At 37.8% G+C, this 27,409-nt stretch overlaps 1 protein-coding gene across 1 annotated transcript; it reads left to right on the top strand.

Moving 5' to 3' along the window:
- Positions 1–304: 304 nt before the first annotated feature.
- On the top strand, positions 305–21,321 carry LOC125228165 (transcription initiation factor TFIID subunit 2). The gene is given in 19 exon segments (XM_048132622.1): positions 305–440; positions 514–568; positions 660–823; positions 1,338–1,554; positions 2,347–2,579; positions 3,251–3,428; positions 4,759–5,028; positions 5,719–5,891; positions 6,029–6,283; positions 6,732–6,971; positions 7,704–7,953; positions 8,613–8,775; positions 9,522–9,691; positions 10,102–10,315; positions 10,758–10,959; positions 11,606–11,858; positions 18,893–19,078; positions 19,870–19,998; positions 21,058–21,321. Coding segments are annotated over 19 exon segments (3,639 nt in total). The 5' UTR covers positions 305–396; the 3' UTR covers positions 21,301–21,321.
- The last annotated feature ends 6,088 nt before the right edge of the window (positions 21,322–27,409 follow it).

Genomic DNA, 27,409 nt, shown 5'->3' with positions numbered 1-27,409 from the left:
TACATAGCCGCTAAAGCATGATATACACAAGGTCCTAACATCGTCACGAAAAAACAAAAAAACTAGTGAGTTCTTAAACTTATTTTTTTGTCATTTGTCCTAAATTAAAACGAGTGTGGCATTTACTTTTATAATATTTATTAAATGAAATACTTAATTTTAGCTTATTACATTGGTTTCTTTTATATTTATTCCTCTTATGTAAAAATGACTTTATAGTCTATTGTTTATGACTAGTTTACCATAACCAAGCTGTCATGTTGTCAAGTTGTCATTTCGCTTCAGCTTCAGTCACTGCCGTCACTGGTTGTTTTTGTGTTTATAGTGGTTTATATAGCATACAATTGCCTCAGTTTTCTTTAATATTAAGAGAAATATGAATGATTACCACATACCATGAAGAAGGAGCGCACTGGCGACAACTGTCGCCCATTCAAATTATAAGTATTTTGATGATCTTGTTAGTTGTTTTGTTTGAGTGGGTCGTTGCTAATAATTGTTTCATTTCTTTACAGCTCACCAAATTCTTAGTTTGACTGGGATTAGTTTCGAAAGGAGAAGTATTATTGTGAGTTATAACCACCAGTAACGCATATTTGTGTTAATAAATCCAGATAACGTTTTTAGGTTATTTTATAATTTCGTAATTTTGTTCCCAGGGCTTTGTTGAACTAACCGTAGTCCCATTGAAGGATAACTTGCGGTACATACGATTGAATGCAAAGCAATGTCGCATCTATCGCGTTTGCTTGAATGACCGATATGAGGCTAACTTTCAATATTGTGACCCATTCTTGGATATCTGCCAAGCTGACCCAAACACGTACGTATTATAAACAAATAAATTAGTTTTACACTCGAAACATGTAGCATACTTATTTTATTTTAGAGTTCATAGAAAACTTGGGTTCTGCATTCATGATCAATCTCTTACACACACAGTATACACATAAGACTCAATAAAATGTAACTTCAAGGCAATTTTTGAAACCAGATTATCAGGAGGTTAGAAATATCGTCACTACTTTGAAAAAATCTCGTATCTCATACTGCTCCTCAAAGTTAAAACACTAAGTCTATATGCATTCCATACATAGTACATTTTTCTCTTCATTGACAAGTTTATTTCAAAGTAGTGACAATGTTTATCATTTCATAAGTTGACACTAATAGAAATAAAATAAATACAAGTGCTATGATAATAATTCAGCAACATAAATAAAACCTACCATCAAATTTTTCAAAAATAATGTGTCATGTATATTATTTGAAGTATTCAATACAATATCATATAGTATCATTGATTGCACAACATTGTAATATAATTTACTCAACAGGAGATCCCTGGAAGTATTCTCGCAATGCCACCTAGCAGCAGCTCAAAAGATTGACCCAGATCACAATTCCGGAGAGCTCCACATCCAAGTCCCCGATGATGCAGCGCACCTGGTGGGCGAAGGCAGAGGCCTCCGCATCGGCATTGAGTTCTCTCTGGAATCTCCACAGGGTGGGATGCATTTTGTGGTGCCAGAAGGAGAGGGGTCTTTGGTTGAGGTAAGTAATTTTTGAATATCGCTTTTGATTACTTTTGTCAATACCTGTTTAGAACAACACTCTTGTTTTTTTATCTAAACTGAGGACAAGTAGAGAATATTGTTTGTAATTTTGTATGTAACTCTCAACTCTCAAAGAATTGTCATATAATTAACTTTGATATAAATATTTAAAGTTCAATGTCTTATGTTAGGATCCTTATCATACACAGTCCACAGACAAATGCTCAAGGCATTTTTATTTGTATACCGCAATATATTATGCTTAACTTTTCTTTACCAAAGGCAGCAGATTTTAATGAAAAGATGGCATTTGAAATCATTTGCTTGTGGTTTTACTAATTTGTGATAATGCTCAAATCAGCAATTCCCGTTAAGTTTGTTACATTTGGATCACATCTCCGATTTGGATAAAAATTAGGCTGATAAAAGTCCATGATGCTGAGTAAGATCCACTAAGTTTCCCAAAATGTCCTAGGTTGATTGTATGTAACTTTCCGAAAATGTATAGAAATCTGGTAACAAAAAAGGATGGTTTCATACAAACTACATAGGACATTTTGGGAAACCTAGTGGACCTTGCTCAGCATCATGTACTCTATCAGCCTACCAATTTTTATCAAAATCGGAGACGTGATCCAAATGTACAAACTTAACGGGAATTGCTCACAAGATGGCATTTGAAATCATTTGCTTGTGGATTTACTAATGTTCAGTCAGATTGATGATAGTGATGATGCTCAAATAACAGAATAAAATATGAAATTTTACTTTCAAACTTTATTTATTACAGAAATCAGCTCACATGTTCACCTATGGTCACTCAGCTCGCCTTTGGTTCCCCTGCGTTGACAGTTTTGCTGAGCCATGTACATGGAAGTTAGAGTTCACTGTTGATGAGTCCTTGACTGCAGTCTCCTGTGGAGAGCTGCTAGATGTTGTCTACACACCTGATCATAGGCGGAAGACATTCCATTATGTGGTTAATACGCCTGCTTGTGCGCCAAATATCGCCTTGGCTATTGGGTAAGTATTTTATACAATTTTAGTAGATATTCTACCAGATTATAGTACAAAAATCAAATAATTAGTATTGGTATGTAAAATTTGAATTTTATTATTTTCGTTTTCCCACCCTGCAGGCCCCGTTCCGGCAACCAGCCATTCCAATGAGGCCCAGGTGCCCCATATAATTGACACAGTTTCAGCCTTCGTCTATCCATAGCCAGATGGTGTTATATCTAGGCTTAGGACTTTTTATGGCATACCGTGGTTCTAAAATCCGTGGAGTCGCCATATGAAAAATTTTCAAAGTCAAAGTCAAAGTCCAACAGTATGATGTCACATTAAATATAAATATTTATACACACTGTCACATCGTCACTAAGTTCATTTTAATCAAACGTAGTTGATTTTATCTTAATAGTAATTTTTTGGTATTATTATATAGGATTATGATAAAATTTACTAATAAATAACATTATTAGTTAATATTAACTACGTTCGATTAAAATTAATTAGGTAACGTTGTGACAGTATGTATAAATACTTATATTTAAAGTGACATCATACTGTTGGACTTTGACTTTGAAAATTTTTCATATGGCGACTCCACGGATTTTAGAACCACGGTATGCCATAAAAAGTCCTAAGCCTAGTTATATCCCAAGCTCTTACCTCAATGATTTAATTTTCAGACCTTTTGAGACATATGTGGATCCATTCATGAATGAAGTGACTCACTACTGTTTACCAAATCTAATGCAAGTACTGAAGAACACTGTGCGATACCTACATGAGGCGTTTGAGTTTTATGAAGAGACATTGTCCACTAGGTATCCATATCCGTGCTATAAACAAGTATTTGTAGATGAGGTAAGAAACATTATTACGAATAATTGCGTCATCGAATGTTTTAAATATTTTTTGCAGTAAAGAACACTAACATTGCACAACTTCAATGATAAATGCATAAATTCTAGATAGGCCTAGATCATGTTCTTTTTGATCAACCCTAAGGTTGCCTGGTAGAGATCGCTCTTTAGCGATAAGACCGCCTGTTGTCTGCCTCTATTTATAATCATTTGTTTTATCTTCACTATCTTTTTTCTATACCTTTTGCTGAGGTGTGCCAATAAAGAGTATTCTATCTATCTATGTTCAATATATATATATATATATATATATATATATATATATATGGCCTTAGCGTCTATTTCAGACGATTTATGGTGCAATGTCCGAAAGACATCGCTTTTGATGACTAAAGAGACCTATGCGAGAGCGACACATTTTGCCACACAGCTGACAAGGGAAGCTTCCAACCGATTGCGACGTTTCGCTATGGTGTCTTCTTTCCCTTTTGTCAGCAAGTGCCGCAAACCAGGTCTCATCGACGAACTTGCGACCATCTCCAACGCACTTTCGCCACTCCGTCCGCTTCTCCGCAAGCTTCTCCCAGTTTTGGTAGTCGATTTTAAAGGCTGCCATGTCCCTCTTAGCGCAGTCTTTGAAGCGAAGCAATGGTCTCCCAACATCTCTTTTGGCATTCGCTACTTCGCCTAGAAGAACACGGCGTGGTAAACGGGAGGGTTCCATCCTGTGCACATGCCCCAGCTAACGCAGTCGCCTCTGTTTGAGAAGCGCGGTCAGACTGGGTAGCTGTGCGATTTCCAGAACCCTCTGGTTTGTCACCCTGTCTTGCCATGATATGCCCAAGATCCTACGCAGGCAGCGCATATAGAAGGAGTTGACACGGCGTTCGACTTTGGCATACGTCGTCCAGGTCTCGGCTCCGTACAAGAGTATGCTCAATACAGAAGCCTGAAAGACCAGTACCTTGGTCCTAGTAGTCAGGAGTCTGTTTTCAATAATGTTCTAAATTTTTATGTCCATTGCTGGACTTTTCTGATCTTCAAAACGAGTGGTCATATTTTTATACAATGCATTAACGCCCTTGCGATCATGACATGCTAAAAAAAAAATGTTTGCAGGAGAGTTTGGATACATTTACAATAGAGAGTTCTATTTGTTTAGTTAGTAAACTTGCATGAATCGGGCCCCTGATGATCAGTGGATGAGCTTCTGAAAATTTTCAAATCTACATTAGCACTCTAGTCATCTATATAGTGGCTATTCTACGAGGTTATAAAGATAGCTCTTACTGTATTTCTTCTGATAAGGTCTTTAATTTAATTACTTACAGACTGAAGACGACGCAACAGCCTACACAACAATGTCTATTTTGAGCGTCCACCTCCTCCACTCAATAGCCATAATCGATCAAACCTATATCAGCCGCAAAGCCATGGCCCAAGCCGTGGCAGAACAATTCTTTGGCTGTTTCATAACTATGCAGAACTGGTCGGATCTCTGGCTGGCCAAGGGCATACCTGACTATCTATGCGGGCTATATTCCAAGAAGTGCTTTGGCAATAATGAGTATAAGTATTGGACGCATCAAGAGTTGCAAGAGGTTGGTACTTTTAATTATGTGGCGAGCGATAGGTACCTAAAAGTAATATTGTCACAAGTGTTATTAACATCAATGCTCCATCTAATACATTATTTACAAATGATTAAGCTGGATTTCTGGATGGACGGACTAGTTAGGCGATTTTTTTTATTACCTCGAATCCCAGAGCACCTAAAATTTCAAGTTCTAACATCTACCAACATGAATGTTCGTCCTGAAGTACCAACGTTTTCGACGCGTTACCTTTTTCTCTGTACTTCTTTTTAGAAATACTAGGGATTTTTTTTAAATTTGTAAGTGTTTGAACTTTGCTGTTGATGTAATTTGCTGTTGATGAATTATAAATCTATTTGTATAACATTAAAATTTTCAGCTGAGTTGAAAATTTTGCAACTCAAAAGTAAAATAATAAAATAAAAATAAAAATAAATATTATAGGACATTCTTATACAGATTGACAGAGGCCCACGGTAAGCTCAAGAAGGATTGTGTTGTGGGTACTCAGACAACGATATATATAATATATAAATACTTATAAACATAGAAAACATCCATGACTCAGGAACAAATATCTGTGCTCATCACACAAATAAATGCCCTTACCGGGATTCGAACCCAGGACCGCGGCGCAGCAGGCAGGGTCACTACCGACTGCGCCAGACCGGTCGTCAAAAGTATTTTTGTCAACAGGTTGTGACATACGAAGAGCAGTATGGCGGTATCGTTCTTGATCCGTGGCAACCGCCGGCGAGCGGCGCTCGCGTTGATCCCAAAGACGTATTTTACTTCCCAGTGAGGAATGTGCACACCATGTCACCAAGGTATATTGAGGTAAGTACAATACCATGAAGACTGAGGAGTTAGTCATTTCGAAAAATATTCTATATCTTAAGAAAGTCCACTTCCATCGTTTTTCTTGTGACTTTGAATTTTTTGGTCGCCATATTCAAAACCTGAAAAATGTTTTACTTCCCAGGTGATGCGAAAAAATCTCACCTAGTCTCCGAATGTTAGAACAACGAATCGGCCAAGAACTCCTCCTCCAAGTATTCAACAAGCAACTTTCCCTCGCTACTAACGCGGCCAACACTAAAATAGGCGGCGGTCTGTGGGGACAACTCTTGTTGTCGACGAATTTGTTCGTGAGGGCCATATTCACGGTAACTGGGAAGGATATGGCGGTGTTTGTGGACCAGTGGGTCAGGACTGGCGGGCATGCCAAGTTTCAGCTGACGTCAGTGTTTAATAGAAAACGGTAAGCGTGTTAAAAAAACACAAAAGTATATTCAGTCTGTTCAATAAGACATGTGCAAAGATTTTACATAAAAGTTTGCGGCTCTGAATTGTACTGTGGTTAACTAATATAATATAAGTGACATGGATGGATACTTCAATTCCATTTCCGAAAAGTTCCGAAAATTTAATTTTTAGAAGTAATTTGTGACCAGAAAATTCTACAGACAAAATTGATTTACTCTCGTATACTTCCGATGTATTTATTATTTGATTAGCAAATCGAAATCGTCACTACTTTAAAAAAAACTTGTTTCTTCGTCTGTCAATGAAAAGAAAATTGTAGTAAGTATGTATGGAATGTATATAGACTTACTGCGTTTTCACTTTGAGGAGCAGCGAGCGTGAGATGCGAGATTTTTTCAAAGTAGTGACGAAATTATGGCTACAATACTTCCATTTGTCTACAGAAACACGGTAGAACTAGAAATCCGTCAAGACTGCGTCCACGAACGTGGAATCCGCAAATACGTCGGGCCCCTCCTGGTCCAACTCCAAGAGTTAGATGGCACGTTTAAGCACACGCTACAGATTGAAAATACTGTGGTGAAGGCTGATATAACGTGTCACAGCAAAAGTAGAAGGAATAAGAAGAAGAAGATTCCACTTTGTACGGGAGAAGAGGTTGATATGGATCTCTCGGCTATGGAGTAAGTTATATATTTTTATTTATTATTAATGGCGCCTCATCTAACTCTAAGAGGAGACGGCAGAAACACACGCTAAAGATCGAAAATACTGTGGTAAAGGCTGATATAACGTGCCACAGCAAAAGTAGTATGGAGGAATAAGAAGAAGAAGATTCCACTTTGTACGGGAGAAGAGGTTGATATGGATCTCTCGGCTATGGAGTAAGTTGTTTGTTTGACCCCATCCGCGCTATCCCTCGTCAACTCTAAGAGTGAGATAACAAAAATACACGTTTCAGACTGGGAAATCGATGGTCAAGGCGGTTGTTAGTTATACTCTGTAAGGCAGCGTTCCCACTTAAGCGTCGCGTGTCTCGGGGCGCGCAACGGACGTTTTTGAATTACATTCAGGCGGCGTGGCGGAGACGTCCGTTGCGCGCCCCGAGACACGCAACGCTTAAGTGGGAACGCTGCCTAAAATCGTTATCTCATTAAATCCGGTAAGAACAAGATCTTAATCGTCAGTACCCTTCTTCCAGGTTGATGCCTGATAGCTACTTTTAGAGGAATATAAATTCGCAATTACCCTGAAAAAAAAGGGCAGATCATTTACATTACCTAGGTATCGGCAATTTTATAAGCATTTGTAACCAATTAACCAATACTTTTCCCGGCAGACAGCGTTTAGATTCGATTTATTCGTAGCTGTTCCTCTGTTCTTTAATATTTGTTATAATAGAATTTCTTTTACAGCGATTCGCCAGTCCTCTGGATCCGTCTCGACCCCGAGATGTCCCTCTTACGAAGCACCGTGATTTCACAACCCGACTACCAATGGCAGTACCAACTCAGGCACGAGCGTGACGTCACAGCCCAGAGCGAAGCCATCGACGCGCTACATAACTACCCCGAGCCGGCGACGAGGAAAGCACTGACTGATACTATAGAGAATGAGCAGACGTATTATAAGATTAGGTGTCGAGCGGCGCATTGTTTGACGAAGGTCAGTTTTAGTTGTATACACCCTGTTTTTATTGAATTTCGTCAACTTTAAGGGAAGATTCATTACATCAAATACAATTAATTTCTCTAAGAAACTAGCATCTTAACTCTTGCGGTTATCGAGTTATTAAAAAAAATAAAGATTATTGCTGAACACGTGTGTCCAGCCTTTACCAATTCCTAAAGTTATTTGTTTTGACATGTGCCGTCAATCACTTGACACTAACTTGAATGTTATTCTTATAAATTCATTTATTATGTATGAAAAAATTTTTTGCGAATTTAACTACAAGGTGATATACAGGGTGGTTCCTGATAATGAACTTAACGACGTGTCGAGTTAAACGAAAAACAAAAAAACACGGCTTATAAAGTTCATTTTCACAAGTAATTCTTCATTCTATAATAAAGAAATTGATGGATCTCTTCAGTTGACCATTCACAAGTACCAGTTTCACCGCTACGATACCAGGCAACGGTTCTTAGCCTTCTTTTGCTTAGAACGGAAGTCTTAAGTCGGGCGTATCCGATAATATCACCAGCCACCATATATTGTTTTGTAGTAATGTCCGTAACGTGACTATCGTCGCCATAGCGTAATAATAGTATTCTAGTATATTTGGCTTACAAAATCTTTATAATCATTTTCTTTGTTTCCAGGTTGCAAATGCTATGATCAGTTCATGGGCGGGTCCTCCGGCCATGTTGACGATATTCCGCAAGATGTTCGGATCGTTTTCGGCGCCGCACATTATAAAGCAGAACAACTTTGACAACCTGCAGCATTACTTCTTACAGAAGACTATACCGGTCGCTATGGCAGGTAAATTAAATCAAATTTTCTTTACTTATTTTTGCGCATCATTGTGATTTATATGGTAGATATTGGGCTATAGCCTTCTCGTTTTTACGTCTTTCGCTCAAATGTGGTCATAGGGATATTTGGCTAATTGGGTCATCACTGTAAAATCGAAGTTTTTTTTAAATTGAATAAAAAAAAAATACGCCTTCGCTGGTTTTGGCGCCTCTTTGGAACACCGGTCCAATTGCTCTAACCAACGGAGCCACGGAGGCCTACCAGATGTGTGCGAATTTTTCGTGCTTCGTGCTTCCCTTCAATGCTTTAACACTTTAGGGTGGCTTATGGCGGCATTAATCTGTAAAAATGGATCTTATCTTATCAGCAGTCATCAGAACTATGGGAGTAAAACTTTTTTTTTATACCACGTCGGTGGCAAACAGGTATACGGCCCGCCTGATGGAAAGCGGTCACCGTAACCTAAGCGTTAACTTTAACAAAACTTGCTAGGTGGTATAGAGTGCTTACAATCATGAAAATATTAATATCCTTGTAGTAATGTATTGAAAATCTTGGATTCAGGTATAAAATCAAATTTAACATTGATCTGAATAAAATAATCTTGGTTTTATTTTAAATTTATGTCAGCTCTAAGGTTTTGTTAAAGTTTTACTCCCATAGTTCCGATCACTGCTTATTAGGCACCGGAATATCAATTTACATTAAACATTTAAGCGTTTGAATAGTATAATATTAATTTTCTTGACCAGGCCTACGCAACATCCACGGCATCTGCCCGCCCGAAGTGGTGCGATTCCTCCTCGATCTGTTCAAGTACAACGACAACTCGAAGAACCACTTCTCAGACAACTACTATAAGGCGGCGTTGGTCGACGCTTTGACGGCGACCATCACACCTGTCATATCTGTGCTGCAACCGGTAAACGTTTTTATCGTTAAAATTTTTGCCAAGACTCGCCAAAAAGTCTGCTTAATAGGTACCCTAATTTTCAAAATTTCTGAATTATTCCTCACGAATGTCTAACTGCTTTGTCGCCTTCCAACCCAGAGACAAAACTGAATTTCGCTCCTCAGTTTTGAGAAACTCGGTGCGAGCTACTATACGAACGTATGATACATGTTTAGGAGTCTAATTTAGACTTAGGATGGGATTTTGATTATTTGATTCTAAGGTAAAATAAAGAGTTTTCATTCCTCATTGTTTCTTTTGTCATTAACTTAACTGACTGACTATAAACTTAACTCATTCATGACATTCATCATTATCTGCAGATTATATTGTTGAATATATTTAGGTAAATTACTTCTTAATAACTCTATTTTTTACAGGGTGCCCCAATAACAGCAGACTCCCTCGCAGCGGACACAAAACTAGTTCTAGAAGAGATCACCCGTGTTCTAAACCTAGAGAAAGTACTACCTTGTTACAAGAACACAGTGACAGTCAGTTGTCTAAGATCCATACGACGATTACAGCAGTGCGGACATCTTCCGAGCATACCCACAGTGTTCAGGGCTTATGCACAGTACGGGCAATATGTTGGTAAGTTACCCTTGTATCTATACAAATAAAAATACTTAAAAAGTACTACCATGCTACAAGTACAGTGACAGTCAGTTGCCTAGTGTTGGCATCTGCCCAGCATACCCACTGTGTTTAGGGCTTATGCCCAATACAGGGAATATGTCGGTGAGTGTCCTTGTTCACGTTCGAGAGATATTTCATTTGTGATATTACGAGCATTACTTTCACAAATATAGAAGTAAGATCTTAGTGAAAGCCAGCACCGTGGAGAGTGTGACGTAGTTTGTTCCCTAGCATCAAACTCAGTGATAACTTTTAAGTGTAGCTTTGAGATAATAAGCGTAGGCCACGTCCTCGCCTTGGCTAGTCTGTGGCCATAAGCCCACTTATAGTAAAAATATATATGTTTTAAATTATTCTTCTTCTATTCGCGCTCATTTAAAACCTACAACATGTACAGATGTACGCCTCGCCGCTTTCGAGTGCCTAGTCGACTTCGTCCGCGTAGACGGCAAGCCGGAAGACCTGAGTTCCCTCCTGACCACAGTGGAAAGCGATCCCGACCCTCACGTTCGACACGGCCTGGCGAGATTACTGGTCAGCAACCCGCCTTTTGAGAAGGCTCAGCGGCATAGGTTGGACACGGAGGCTGTTGTGCACAGGTATTTGAACCTTATCTTTATACTCGTAATTGACAACTTTTCAAAATTTTCAATGTCCCTAAATCGAAAACCATTTCGAGATATATGCCTGTAGATCACAAAAATATAATTATATATTTTTTCCCTTTTTTAGTCAAAATTCTTAAAACAAGTAGAGGAAGTGACGTCACATAGCTGATTCAGAGCTCCCACTATAATCGAAAAATCTTCCAGACAATTATCGGTCATAATTTCGTTTGTCATGCTGTTTATCATTAGTAATGTACCCATAACGTTGACAGACACTAGATGGCACTGCGATCCTTTTGCAAATACCCTTCGCCATTACCTACACGTAAAGAGCATTGCCTACTTCTGGTTTTGTAATGAAACTGAGTAAGTGATTATTAGTTATCTTTTTATCAATTGAAAATACTAGTACATTAAATAAGAAATTCGAAACTAATGGCGATCAATTAAGCAGGAATGTAGAGTGTTTCAAATCGACACGAGTTTGCCGAGAGCGGTCGATAAAGCGCCATATGTACCTACTGTAAAAACATTTGGCATTTTAAATGGCCAATAATAGCAGTCGATGTTTCTTAACCGATTATTTGATCGATTCGATTCTATCTACCCCAATTTATCATGCTCCTACGTTTTTCAGAATATGGAACAACATAAACAGCCACCTATCAAACGACGCTCGCCTCAGATGCGACCTGGTCGATCTCTACTACACCTTATACGGGCTCAAGCGGCCAATATGCGTGCCTCTACCCGAGATTCAGGCCATGATGAAACAAATGCAGCACAAAGAGCGAGAGAGGCTGGAGCGAGAAAAGGACAGAGAGAAGGATAGGGAAAGGCTGAGAGAGATGGAGCTGAATAAACCGGTTATTAAGCAAGAACTTCCTGAGGTATAATAATTTTGTTCATTCTTTATACATACACCGTGTTTTATTGAATTCCGTTAACTTCGGCATATAGTTAAGTCCATTATAGGAAACAGAATGGCATAGTTAAATTTCTTAAATAAGTATTTTTTCAAAAAAACAAACCATACACCTGCGATAGATGTTACTTTAATTACTGATTGAGAAACGGGCTTTACAATGAACTCACTCTAAGTAAGTGTCAAAACAATGACATATCCATCGCATTTAGTCAAAGAGAAAAATATAATGTAAATGAATTGACCGTGACGTCACTCCTCAGTATTTCATAGTAATTCCATATTAGCAAGTCGTTTTGACAGTTCTTAAGACCCCTTACTCCTTAGAGCGCTCATCAATTTCACGAAACGGCCATCGATAGATGGCGTTGGCGCTCGGTACGCGAGCACCGGCAACTCAACGCGCGTTTCAACGCAGACACGAATAATCTTGATAGTTTTGAATTAAATTGCTAATAACATAATTTTCAATTTTATATGGGGACTCTTTATTTAATTTCATATTCATGGTATGGTAATAGTAAATAAGGTATATGAATGTAGTAAAAGTATAGTATTAGTCTACATGTACATATATAAATTCAGTTTTCCTAATTGATTGATTCAACAACCAACACCGCTGAGCCGAAACTACGAAAGCTAGAAAGTCGAAATTTGTATAGATTGCATTAACAAAATTTCGAAGAGATAACAATCGATTATGAAAATTTACACCCCTAGTAGAGGGAAAAAGGAGGTGAAAGTTTGTAGCGGGATCAATTTGTTTTTTTTTTATTAGGAAAATTTTAGTTAGGAACTTGAAATTAGAGAATAGTTTAATAGTGATTTCTGTTTTTTAGGGTTCCGTAGTCAACTAGGAACTCTTATAGTTTCGCCATGTCTGTCTGTCCATCCGTCCGTCCGTCCGTCCGTCCGTCCGTTCGTCCGTCCGTCCGTCCGCGGATAATCTCAGTAACCGTAAGCACTAGAAAGCTGAAATTTAGTAACAATATGTATATCAATCACGTCAACAAAGTGCAAAAATGAAAAATGGAAAAAAATGTTTTATTAGTGTAAAGTGTAAAGTGGGGGCTGATTTTTTTTTCATTCCAACCCCAACGTGTGATATATTTTTGGATAGGTATTTAAAAATGAATAAGGGTTTACTAAGATCGTTTTTTGATAATATTAATATTTTCGGAAATTATCACAGTTATAGTGACTTTCATATTTTTATAAGAACAGCATGCACTTACGTCCAGAACAGTGACATTTGGTGCATTGGAACTGCTCATGATGTGTCACTTTTTAACCGTCGCCTCAAATCTGAGAGATTTGAGGCGAGGTTCTCAATTCGTCTGTATGTTTATTTATTTTTTCATTTTTTTATGTTTGTTCCTCGATATCTCCGTTGTTACTGGACCGATTAAAAAAAAATATTGAATGTATATGAATACAGATTGGTCCCATTTTTCTCAGAACCCAGTTCTGATGATGGAATCCTGGAGTAATCGAGGGAACTCCTCGAATCTGAAAGGCATACGTATGGTGATTTTTGTGTTTTTAAAGGAACAGCATGCATTTAGGTACGGAACAGTGACATTTGGTGCAGTGGAACTGCTGATGATGGCCAGAACGGAACTTCTCAAATCTGAACGACACGCTTATAGTGACTTTGGTATTTTTATAAGAACAGCATGCACTTTCGTCCAGAACAGTGACATTTGGTGCAGTGGAACTGCTGATGATGGTCAGATCAGAACCGATCTTCTCAAATCTGAACGGAACACTTATAGTGACTTTGGTATTCTTATAAGAACATCATGCACTTACGTCCAGTCCAGAACAGTGATATTTGGTGCAGTGGAACTGCTGATGATGGTCAGAACACTCAGAACCAAACTCTTCAAATCTGAACGGCACGCTTATAGTGACTTTGGTATTTTTATAAGAACAGCATGCACTTACGTCCGGAATAGTGACATTTGGTGCAGTGGAACTGCTGATGATGGTCAGAACCGAACTCCTCAAATCTGAACGGCACACTCATAGTGACTTTGGTATTTTTGTAAGAAAAGCATGCATTTAAGTTCAGAACAGTGACATTTATTTAGTTACGTTTGTTAAGCATAATTATTGAGTTTTCAAGTCAAAGTTTGTCAAGCTTCGATTTCTTATAATCGGATTCATGAGGAATTGAGAAACTCCTCAAACCTTAGCGTTATACGTATATTTATTTGTGTTGCCATCAAATAATTAAAGCATTAAAAGCAGTTTTAAAAAATACCTACACATTTCTACATAATCCAACATTCGCAAGTAGCTTTCACCACAACCCGAAAGGCGGCGGTTTTTTTTTTTTCTTAAAAAATATTAAACGTTTTTTTATGGGATAGGAGGCAAACGAGCAGATAGGCTGCCTGATGGTAAGCGATCACTGCCGCCTATGGACACCAGAAGCACCAGAAGTGTTGGAGGTGCGTTGCCGGCCTTTAAGATGGATGTACGCTCTTTTCTTGAAGGTTTGATGGTCGCATTGGTCCGGAAATACCGCTGGCGACAATTCATTAAACAGTTTAACTGTGCATGACGTGACCAAATTTGCAAAACGTTGCGTCTTAGAAACATTTTAAAGGGTGAAAATCAAAATATGTACACCGTGTCCAATAAGTTTGAATACAGCACAAATAGCCAATAAAACAAAATGAACAAATAGTTACTACATTATTATTATATTTTATGAATGGCACTCTTGTTTACTACATTCACAACAAATGTTTTGGAATAACTCCAGCATTAACTTGTTTACCAGCCTCAAACGCTTCTCAAACGGATCACACGCGGCACGCACCGTTTTCTTCACATTTCATCCCAAATACTCTCAATAATCTTTTTGAAATGATCTAGGTTTATGATTTTATAAAAATTTAGTCTTCAAAGCATGTATGACCATACAAAGTAGTCTAATACGCCTAAACCTGGAGGCCTGGGTGGCCACTCATGTTTCGGATAAAAAACTGCCAAATTAGTCTGAAACTACGCTAGAATACCATTTGCCGAATGTGCTGGAGGTGCGTCTTGTTGGGACACATGATACTCATTCCCAAGCATCCTTTTTAACTTTAAGGCATTTTTTTCTCCAAAACCTTGGTTTTAAAGAAAAAAACGTTGATTTTAACGCTTTTATCTGTAAGTACTGAAGGTAGTTTACCTCGCTTACATACTGCATCCCACACCTGGGCCGATGGTGAGCTCTGGAACCTAGGCACATTTTTCTAGTTGCCCGGAACGTTATCTATCCTCGGTACCCATAATAGTTTATTTTGGACACGTGGCGTCTGTTTTATCACATACAGATTCTGCTTATAAAAAATAACTCGTCACCTGCGTGCCGAGCAAGTATTTTGTTGGCACTTTACCTCTTTGTTTTTCTTAGACACTTCGGAAATTTCATGAACTTTGTGCTTGTATTTTATTAAAAGGAATATACTCTTCAGTTTAAATAAGAATTTGATGGCCTGTGATCCCTATATCTTTAGAACTGAGGTAAAATGTGAGTATTCGGACTTATTGGACACGGTGTACATGTTCGTTCTAAAAGTAGCTGATCAAGCATCGTCGGTTTGGAAAGCCTGCGGTAAAATTTTTGCTCATTACTATACATATTCGATTTAAAGGGTTTTGAGATTTAGGAAATAAAACAACGCTTCATTAGATTTAATTTAATAGCATTATGTAATTATAATCTCAATGTAAGTGCAAGCAGTCTTATTTACAATAAACTTAAAAGCGGAAACAAATATATGCAGAAAGAAAAAAAGAAGCTGTCAATACTGAATCCCCTAGGGTGGCTATGTATGAATAGCACAGAAAAGTATTAAAATAAAATAAAAACCGGCCAAAAGCGTGTCGGGCCACGCTCAGTGTAGGGTTCCGTAGTTTTCCGTATTTTTCTCAAAAACTAACCTATAAAGTTCAAAACAAATTTTCAAAGAAAGTCTTTGTAAAGTTCTACTTTTGTGATTTTTTTCATATTTTTAAACATATGGTTCAAAAGTTATAGCGATTATTTCCGAAAATATGAAAATTATCAAAAATCGATCTTAGTAAAACCTAATTCATTTTTAAATACCTATCTAACAATATATCACACGTTGGGGTTGAAATGAAAAAAATATCTGCCCCCTCTTTACATGTAGGGGTACCCTAATAAAACATTTATTATTATTAACGACCTTCCACATATTTATAATGAGCCCAAACATGATGGGGTTATGATGAGGAGAATAGCAGTTCTGTTGACCACCTCCTGACTCCATCATGAGACCTTGGACCTCATCTAGTTCGATGGTGCTCGTCAGCCCAAATCTAATGAGCCCGAACATGATGGGGTTATGATGAGGAGAATAGCAGTTCTGTTGGCCACCTCCTGACCCCGTCATAAGACCTTGGACCTCATCTAGTTCGGTGGTGCTCGTCAGCCCAAATCTAATAAGCCCAAACATGATGGGGTTATGATGAGGAGAATAGCAGTTCTGTTGACCACCTCCTGACTCCATCATGAGACCCTGGACCTCATCTAGTTCGATGGTGCTCGTCAGCCCAAATCTAATGAGCCCAAACATGATGGGGTTATGATGAGGAGAATAGCAGTTCTGTTGACCACCTCCTGACTCCATCATGAGACCTTGGACCTCATCTAGTTCGATGGTGCTCGTCAGCCCAAATCTAATGAGCCCGAACATGATGGGGTTATGATGAGGAGAATAGCAGTTCTGTTGGCCACCTCCTGACCCCGTCATGAGACCTTGGACCTCATCTAGTTCGATGGTGCTCGTCAGCCCAAATCTAATGAGCCCGAACATGATGGGGTTATGATGAGGAGAATAGCAGTTCTGTTGGCCACCTCCTGACCCCGTCATAAGACCTTGGACCTCATCTAGTTCGATGGTGCTCGTCAGCCCAAATCTAATGAGCCCAAACATGATGGGGTTATGATGAGGAGAATAGCAGTTCTGTTGACCACCTCCTGACTCCATCATGAGACCCTGGACCTCATCTAGTTCGATGGTGCTCGTCAGCCCAAATCTAATGAGCCCAAACATGATGGGGTTATGATGAGGAGAATAGCAGTTCTGTTGACCACCTCCTGACTCCATCATGAGACCTTGGACCTCATCTAGTTCGATGGTGCTCGTCAGCCCAAATCTAATGAGCCCGAACATGATGGGGTTATGATGAGGAGAATAGCAGTTCTGTTGGCCACCTCCTGACCCCGTCATGAGACCTTGGACCTCATCTAGTTCGATGGTGCTCGTCAGCCCAAATCTAATGAGCCCAAACATGATGGGGTTATGATGAGGAGAATAGCAGTTCTGTTGACCACCTCCTGACTCCATCATGAGACCTTGGACCTCATCTAGATCGATGGTGCTCATCAGCCCAAATCTAATGAGCCCAAACATGGTGGAGTTATGATAAGTAGAATAGCAGTTCTGTTGAACATCTCCTGCCTGACTCCATCATCATGAGAACCAGAACCTCATCCTGGTCCCAAAATATAATAATAATTCAAACTCTCAACAAACTTCACGTATAACTTAAAATCCAAAATCATATGAAAAGCATGTCGAATGCTAAAATTGCATAAGGTGTAAAAAGGATCAAGATTTGTTTAGTCGCAGTTTACGGCACTTCTCGGAACTATCGAGCTGCTTACGAAAGCTAGGTGCGCCGGACGATCAAACGCAGGTCCGTTGTCTTCGAGCGCTCGGCGCAGACTGAGCGGGCTTGCGTTAGCACAGTGTCTTTTATTCGAATTTTAGGTGTTTTAAAAACATATCTATCGACAGAAAGGTATGTCTTATATGTATGATTTTTTTCTTATAGGTCAATAAGAAGTTCTAGTTTAGGATAATATTATTTAAGAGTTACAAAAAATGCAGGAATCGCAGGAAAAATACATAATGTAAACCTCTTTTTATCGAAAAAATGGGGAGGATACGGAAGGTTATTTATCCACCATTTCAAGTAAATCTTAAAATGTCAAAGTATTAGCTAACTCGTACAGGATATAACAAATAGGATTGTGATCATTTATTACCCCAAATAACATTTTTAACAGCACAATCACGATTCTAAACGAGCTATCCCACTATGAAAATTGAAAACGTCTTCCGAAAAAACTGATTTTTCGGAAGTATAAAAAGACATATTTTAAAGTAGTACCAATTGACTTTCTAGCTTAAGATATGTACTTTTAGGAACATTATCATTTTTTTAATAATCATTTATAGTTTCTTTATAATTTTGAATGAAAAAGGTTCTATTTTGCAAAAAACGCTCGTCTTTAGGAATAAGGCCTCTTAAAAAGAAGCTGATTTGACTAGTAGGAAACTAGTACTATATTATGCTACTTTTAAGCTCATTTTTAACCCCCGACGCAAAAACGACGGGGTCTTATAAGTTTGACGTGTCTGTCTGTCTGTATGTGTATCTGTCTATGGCATCGTAGCTCCCGAACGAATGAACAGATTTAGATTTAGTTATTTTTGTCTGAAGGCTGACTTAGTCGGGAGTGTTTTTAGCCAAGTTTCATGAAAATCGGTCTACTATGTCGCGGTCGGGGGTTTTTCAAAATTTTAATTTTGTAATTAGTTTATTTGATTATGAGCACAGGAGGTGGTAATAGGAACTCTGATAAAAGAACGCAACTGAAGCAACCAAATGAGGAGGCACACTGATTTTTATCCCGCCAGGCGGCGCCTGTGCAAGTGCATAGGCATGTCACTGTCATTCATATGTGTGTAAGAGAGAGAAAAATTATAATCTTCTCGCTCTCGCGTATGAAATTCTTTATCTGTGCAATGGACTAATAGAGTGGCGCCATCTGTCATAACCTTTGAGCGTCATTATGTTTAGGTTTTCTATAAATGTCTCGTTGACCATTGTAAAAATAAGTAGGGTTAGAGATAAAAGTTTATTTAGAAAATGATATTTTTGACATTTTTTTTTTATCAGATTAAATTTGAAGCCGAGGAGCCGACCACCGTAGTTCCCAGCCTGGACTCCGGCATCATAATGCCGACTCCAATGGAGTTGGATATCAAGACCGACTTGCCCGTTCCTTTGGCCAACATTAAGGAGGAAGACCTTAAGATTGACGTCACTTCGGTCCATGATTTGCCGATCAGGGTCTACAGTGGCGTAAGTTATGAAAATACTAGTTATTTATATGAACTAAGCTTAAAATGCGAGTACATTAATTAAAAAAAAATATCGTGGTGCGAAGTTGGGACTAATGGTATCGTAATGCCAACCCCATTGGAGCTGGAAATCGAGAGAAACTTTATAACGTTGGTAAAATGGTAAAATAATCCTATTTTATCGCGCGTGAGACTTTAAAAATCAAGAGAGACTTTCCCGTTCCTTTGATGGTCAAAGTTTGACCAACTTTGGCGTCCGTTGGCTCATTCGGCGACACCCGGAAGATTGCGTGTTACTTGGATGATATTGGCTAAGGACGAAGAGAGGCCTATTCTCAGATGTGAACAATAGCTAATACGAGTATGATGCTCTTGATCAGGATTGGACATCAAGGAGAATGTATTCTGAAAATGTCACATTGTCGGTCGTTGATGAGTTTGATTTCAGACATTCATCCCATCCATAGTTACCCTATTTATCTGTCTATTAACAAAACAATGAAAACAATCAAGTTTCAAGTTTTTCGAAGTAACCATGATATATTTATTTATTTAAACTTTATTGCACATGCACAAACAGCGAAAATGTACAAATGGCGGACTTAATGACTAATGGCATTCTCTACCAGTCAACTATATATAAACGTCCATTTGTACATATTATGTAGCCCTTTCAAACCCTTAAATGCATAGTGACCATTTTTTTACTCTACTGACAGCATGTCCAAGTTTATATTTGAATAAATCTTTGTCAAGGTCATGTGTTAAAGATTTTATGAATTTTCTTGGCAGGATGACTCAAAACGGGAGTTCATATCGGACAACGCAGCCCCGCTGCCGGGCATTCCTGGCTCGTCCGGCCCCATCGGCTTCGAGCCCGGCATGTTCCGGCGCGACAAGGACGACATGGGCGCTCCAAAGGTAATTATAAGATAAATTTTAAAATACCAATCAGATGCGTTGCCTTTGTCACCACCATCATCCTCCTCCTTGCTTTATCCCGGCATTTGCCGCGGCTCATGGGAGCATGGGGTCCGCTGTGACAACTAATCCCAAGATTTGGCGTAGGCACAAGTTTTACGAAAGCGACTACCATTTCGCACATCGCGCAACTCATTGGTGCGAGCCGGGGTTCGAACCCGCGACCTGCGGAACGAAAGTCGCACGTACTTAACGCTAGGCTACCAGCGATTCTCTGTTCGCAATTCCCTGCGCGGAATAATTATAATGGATGATAACTACACGGGCTAATTATTTTATTGTGCCTCGAAATTCGAAGATTGGTTTAGTTATACGTTAGATGCCTTTTATTTTGACAAAGGTTTTTACTTTTAAATATTTTAATTTTATAAAATTTGACTCTTGGAGACTCTATACATCTCCATGGATTATTTGATTAAATTAATATTTTACTTGTAACATTCAGTCTTTTACAACTGTTGAAGTATTATAGATATCTTTTATCTTTGTATCTGTTTGCGCTTTCTTTATGTATTGATTATAGTTAGTAATAATATGACATTTAGACACTTTATACATCTCTAATTCTATATCAGTGTATAGCTACTTTGCTTATGATTAATATTTTTAATTGTTAATATTTCTATTAATTTCATTTGTATAACTTTAATGAATACTCTGTAATGTTGACATGTAAAAGTGCCCCCGTGGCCTATTTGCTGAATAAATGATTTTGTATTTTGGGTGGCTTTACATTTTGATAATTAATGTCTCGTTAAAGTTACTAGCAGATAGTTTAAAACCTCGTCAACTGTCGTGTACACTTCTGAGTTGTAAACGTCATTAATTTTTAGTAAGACTGGACTGTGAACAACTGAATATATTGAGAATAATATGAAATTACGATTTTGCGGTCCGCTCTTGTGTAGTCTGACTCGCTCTACTTTGCTAACCCAAGAAACTTACAAGTCTAACCATATCTTGGTATGTTTTTTATCAACACTATTTTCCGTTTTGCAGGCAAAGAAAAAGAAGAAAGAAAAGAAAAAGCACAAACACAAACACAAGCATAAACACAGCAGCAAAGACAAATCCGGCAAAGACAAAGACCATAGAGACAAAGACCGTTTCCCTCCCCGCCCCCCTTCTAGCACTGACCATCTCAAAATCAAGGAGGAAACGCGGGAAACACTTAGTTCATTCAGCTCCAGTCAAAGTCCTTCTGAGGATATATCGTCTATGCCCAGTAATATGAGTTTTTAAAACCATTATCAGTCCAACCTTATATTTAAGACATTCATGGTTGATAGCGGTAAAGATTGATATCATAGAGACATAGACGGCTTTCATCTCCGCCCCCCCTTCTAGTACTGACCTTCTCAAAATCAAGGAGTAGACGCGGGAAACACTTAGTTCATTCAGCTCCAGTCAAAGCCCCTCTGAGGATATATCGTCTATGCCCAGTAATATGAGTTTTTAAAACCATTAACAGTCTAACCTTATAAGACATTCAGGCTTGAAAGCGGCAAAGATTGATACCATAGAGACATAGACGGCTTTCCTCTCCGCCCCCCTTCTAGTACTGACCATCTCAAAATCAAGGAGGAGACGCGGGAAACACAGTTCATTCAGCTCCAGTCAAAGTCCTTCTGAGGATATATCATCTATGCCCACTTGCCCAGTAATATGAGTTTTTAAAACCATTATCAGTCCAACCTTATATTTAAGACATTCATGGTTGATAGCGGTAAAGATTGATATCATAGAGACATAGACGGCTTTCATCTCCCCCCCCCTTCTAGTACTGACCATCTCAAAATCAAGGAGTAGACGCGGGAAACACTTAGTTCATTCAGCTCCAGTCAAAGCCCCTCTGAGGATATATCGTCTATGCCCAGTAATATGAGTTTTTAAAACCATTAACAGTCTAACCTTATAAGACATTCACCCCCTTCTAGTACTGACCATCTCAAAATCAAGGAGGAGACGCGGGAAACACTTAGTTCATTCAGCTCCAGTCAAAGTCCTTCTGAGGATATATCGTCTATGCCCAGTAATATGAGTTTTTAAAACCATTAACAGTCCAACCTTATATTTAAGACATTCATGGTTGAAAGCGGTAAAGATTGATACCATAGAGACAGGCGGCTTTCCGCCCCGCCCCCCTTCTAGCACTGACCTTCTCAAAATCAAGGAGGAGACGCGAGAAACGCTTAGTTCATTCAGCTCCAGTCAAAGTCCTTCTGAGGATATATCGTCTATGCCCAGTAATATGAGTTTTTAAAATGATTGAAAATTAAATGGTTGAATATGGCAGAGACAAAAGACTGCTCCATTTCCCTTCTCCTTTCGAGCACTGAGCATCTCATAAGAAAGTAAAATCGCTTAGTTCGTTCAGGTTAAATCATTTTTTTTCCCTTCCGATGATATAATTGTCTATGCCCAGTAATATGAGTTTTCAAAACCATTATAAATTCAACCTTCTAATCAAGACATCAAGGTTGTAATGCAATATGATTGAAGTATGTAAAGACTATTCGTATATTAAGTTAAATTGATCTTAACTAAGTAAGTGGTAAATGTGTTGTAAGATTTTTGATTTTAAATATATTTTTATTGTAATATTTTTTTGCATTTTTCCTTAAGCCTTTCACTCATATTCTGAGGAGTCCTCGCTAAGATCTCGTAGATCGGCAAGCATCAAATGAAGAGAAAAAAAAATCGTGATTACGGATAAGTATATGAAGTATCACGTGAGTAGTTCCATACATTATTCAAGTTTAATTGGCGTCAATATCGACGATATTGTCATTTGAGTGGTTCACACATCGATCTAAACTACCTAGATGCACCATCACGGCTTAGAATGTGTCCGCAGCAAATTGTGCTTGAAAATGTTCTAAGCACAATTGGGCGGTCAGTAGCGCTTCATCCGCCGTGTCGGCAACATGCCTAAGTGCTCCGTAAAAAAGTGCAAAAATAACACCTTATATACGTTAAAAAAGGATGACGTATCGTATTTCAGGTAAGTAATTGTTAATAATTTTATAATGTTTGTGGCCAAAATGGCTTCCTAACTTACTAAAAACATTTATTTTCTAGAATAATTGAAGTAAATTCCTTGATTTGGTCTCACGCAGTTTGTCTCTTTCTCTCGCGCTATACTAGTAATGAGCGGACGGCGACAAAAGATGGTTGAAGTGGAACATAGTTAAAAATGGAATGATGGAGTCGCTAATTTATATTTTTTGTAAAAGAAGCCTATTTCATATTAATAATGTATGTATTTATTTATTATTATGGACCAATAAGTCTGAAATAAATGATTTCAATTCAATAACATTAATACATATCTTATAAATTACTTTAATTATAAAAAGAAACAACCCGGGAATAGCAAATTCGTTTTTAAGTAATAAAAAAGGTTTTTATTCCAGATTCCCAAAACAAGACGTTGAAAGGGAAAAATGGCGTAAGATTATAGCTGAGGAGCGGAGAGAAGATTTACCCACACAAATCTTTGAAAGAAATTACGTAGAATAATAAATTAATGTCATCATTCAATTCTTCTTTGTTTTAATAGCTACTTAATTCATATTCTCCAAGTGCACCATCCCTCACACACACGGCACCACATACAATCCCTCAACTGTTTACCTTCACATAATCGCTACACATACACTCACTACACGCACACACACACACACACACGTATGTTATATATATATATACATACATACGTTTGTCAAAAATGCCCTTTTTCTAGCACCCTGTATGTTTTTTCCAAAATCTGTAAATGCCATTTTTCATAAATTTGAAATTGATGGATGGTCCCCTTAGACTATTTTCATGTAGGACTACGGGATCTCATACCGGCCTTACTGACCCGCTATCAAAATACACCCTGTATAAGTCCTCATAGTAAAAATAAAAAAAAATTAAATGCACTTTTACTAAGTTTTGAAAATAAAATGAAGTCTTCTTTCAGCAAAATATGCTATCTACGATATTTAAGGTACTTTCCCTCCATGTGGCATCGCCGTGGGACACCCTGTATATACCTCAGTTGACTCTATTTAATAATGCAAACATTGCAAAACGTGGAGATATTGATCAGTTGCAATTTTCCCCCAGTCCAAATTGTCCCGCCGTACCTTATATATTTTTTTGTTTGAGATAATATCAATAAAAATATCATACAGTAAAAACTCATTTTTTTTCGCTTAAAATACGCAAAATCTCGAAAAATGTTATACCAAACGTTTTGTTCCTTAAGAAATTTTCTATCTAATAGGATTTTTTAAAACAGTTTTTCGCAAAAATACCGCAAATTTCCTCATTCTCGCCTTTCATCTCATAGCGCGACTCCATGATGCCTCTGTCCATCCTCGTTCCCAATGTAAAAATGGCGTTTAGATTGTTGCAGCGCGAACGAAATTAAACTTATGTTGGTTGCAATAAGACGTAGATTTGTTTAAAAATATGCACACCTGCGATCTGCGGTAATAAAATTTTATGGCTTTCGCGATGATCACATTCATTAATGTCATAACCGCCAATTGCTTGCATTTGAAATTGAACTTTAAGTACTAAGAAATAACGTTGTTTTTGTAAAAAATTAAAGTAGTTTTTACTACATTGCGAAGTTTTCGTTTGTCAACTAGACGCACACATTTGCAACTTGGCGATCGGACACTTTTGAGTGTCGAATTTGTAGGTGATAGTGTATCTTGGTAGTTTAGATCGATGGGTTCACACCAAAATCTTGATATTTTTATTTAGAATACGAATTAGTTTTACTTATAAATTGAAATAGATATCATACACGAAAGAAAAAACTATGATATCTATTTCAATTTATAATTTGTATATACACGGTGTTTCCGGTATCACTCAAAACCTCAGACACCCCAACAGATTTTTATTTTTTTAAACTCATCTAGAGTATTCATCTTTTAATCTGATCGTTACTTTTTTTTAATTGAATTTTTAATTTTCTGTACAGCTCTACTTGACTTTTAGCTCTACACTCAATAAAGTAATTGCTAACTACCATCATAAACCATAACACTATTTATTTGTGTACGTTACTGCAACGACATAAGGTTTACCAATAGACAGCTAAGATGTCACTGTAAAACACTTTAAAGCTTTGTCACAGTAAACTTCAAATTGGACAGGTAATCGCAGTAAGCAAATAAACTCAATATTCAAAATGACAAGGTTGTAATTAGGTACGAGTTCAATTTGTTATGACTTATGATAAACGTTGTTTGTCAGTTTAATCTGAATTAAACTGACAAATGCCACAGTTTCGTTTTCTTTCAACCCCTTATTTGCCAAGAGTGGCACTAAAGCTTTAGTAGTTTCATGTGTTCTGCCTACCCCATTTATGGGATACAGGCGTGATTGTATGTATGTATGTAAACTGACAAACAACGTCAAACTAGTAGCGGAAAAATAATCATCCAAGTAACCGGCCAGTATTAATACCCCTAAATACTGAAAAAAGGTAAACGACCTCTTAGCAATGCGATATACACAATGTTGTATTACGAGTACAATAGAATGGGCACGTAAAAAATTATTAATAATACTAATTTAAATAAAAATATTACCCCCATCAAGATATAGCTCAATCGATTTTTAGTGTTAAGTGAAACACGGTGTAGTAGTGTTACACGGTTAAAAAAAAGAACAAATCAAAAAATATTCAATAAAATAATTTGATTTGTTCCCTAGCTGTATAGTTTTACTTATACACTTGTATTCAAACAAGTAGAGTATCTGGGGCCCGTTTCTCGAAAGGTACAAGCCAAGTGTGTTTCCATGACAACCCATACGATTTGACATTTCGCGCACTTGTAATACAAGGCTTGTACCTTTCGAGAAACGGGCCCCTGGTCCAACTTTCATTATAATCAATGATATATGAGTCAATAATGAATACTTATTTCAGTCTTGCGAATTGTGTCAATACAAGCGACTCGTAAAGACTCGCGTTTCTATCGAGATAAGAGCGATCTGAATCGATTCATACTCGAGCCTAACGAAACCATATCAAGAGAAAGCAAACCAAAGGTATTCCAATTAGAACTATATTAGTGTGTTTCCAAAGTCTATCATATTTTAAAAGTATGTTGCCCCAAGTAATGTAAGCTAGCGGTTTAGTATCGAGTAGCGCGGCTCAAATTACTATTGTGTCCTAAATGATCGGCATTGAATGTCATATCGATTGAGTTTTATTACGTGCACTGTCTCGGAAACATATACAGTGTGGCTCATTCAAATCGGTCAGTATGGGAAAGATTGAAACTATAAGACGTATCTACGAAGATCTGTTCTTGGGAACCATGTCATCGAAAGAAAAACTGCATTAATACAGTTAAAAAAAACTGTACTACCCAGCTGGGGAATTGAACCTAGTTATTTAAAAAAAATATATTTTTTTTCTATTCAAATATCGATGTTAAGACCTACCTTAAGCAGTAAATGTCTCTATGAAACATGATGTCTAAAATGAATAACATGAATTATTTTCATTTTCATATAATTATATTTTATTTTTTCAAAACAACCGGGTTCGATTCTCCAGCTGGGTACAGTTTTATTTTCAAATGTATGAGTGCTGATTTTCTGTTTATTAAAATCGATGACATGGTTCCTAAGAACAGATCTTCGTATGTCTTATAGTTTCAGACTTTCCCATACTGACCGATTTGAATGAGCCACCCTGTATACTCATGCATAAAACACGACTGGTCACGTGTTCAGTCAACTAGTCACCCTGCCTGGGAAGCTGTAAGCCCTAAAACAAAGGTTATCTGCAAAATAAAGAAACGAATTTCTCCAATTCATATAAAGATACAATAAATCTCGCCTTAATGGTAACCGACAAAAATGGGACGTTTACTAAATACACTCACATATTATAATTTATAGTAACTACTGCCAAAAGTCTTCAAGTCAAAGTTCATTGGGTGAAGTGCTTCTTATATCACTAAGATAAAGTACTCACTCGATGGCTGTACTTGCGAGCCGTTACCCCCGCAGTCTAGCCCCCCCCCCCGTAGTCTAGGCGATAGGGTCGCAAATGCCTGCTCTGCCTGAATATGGCAGTAATTATTATCAATTTCATTTAAATATTCATTAAGTCATTAGTGGGTTATTAAATTACCCGATCTAGTAATAACGAATGTCTTTATAATATTGTCAAGCACAGTTATCATTGCGCAGCGCGACATGATTATTGAGATAAAAAAATACTGATAAAATCCTAAGAGTTCTAGGTCACGTCTTATTTTAATTTCTCTATACACATCTCATTACATAAGTGCCCTCATTGAGTATCTTGGTACATTACCGGCTTAAA

The sequence above is a fragment of the Leguminivora glycinivorella genome, chromosome 7 (assembly GCF_023078275.1).
Source record: "Leguminivora glycinivorella isolate SPB_JAAS2020 chromosome 7, LegGlyc_1.1, whole genome shotgun sequence".
NCBI lineage: Eukaryota > Metazoa > Arthropoda > Insecta > Lepidoptera > Tortricidae > Leguminivora > Leguminivora glycinivorella.
This window is presented reverse-complemented; position numbering and strand designations above follow the sequence as displayed.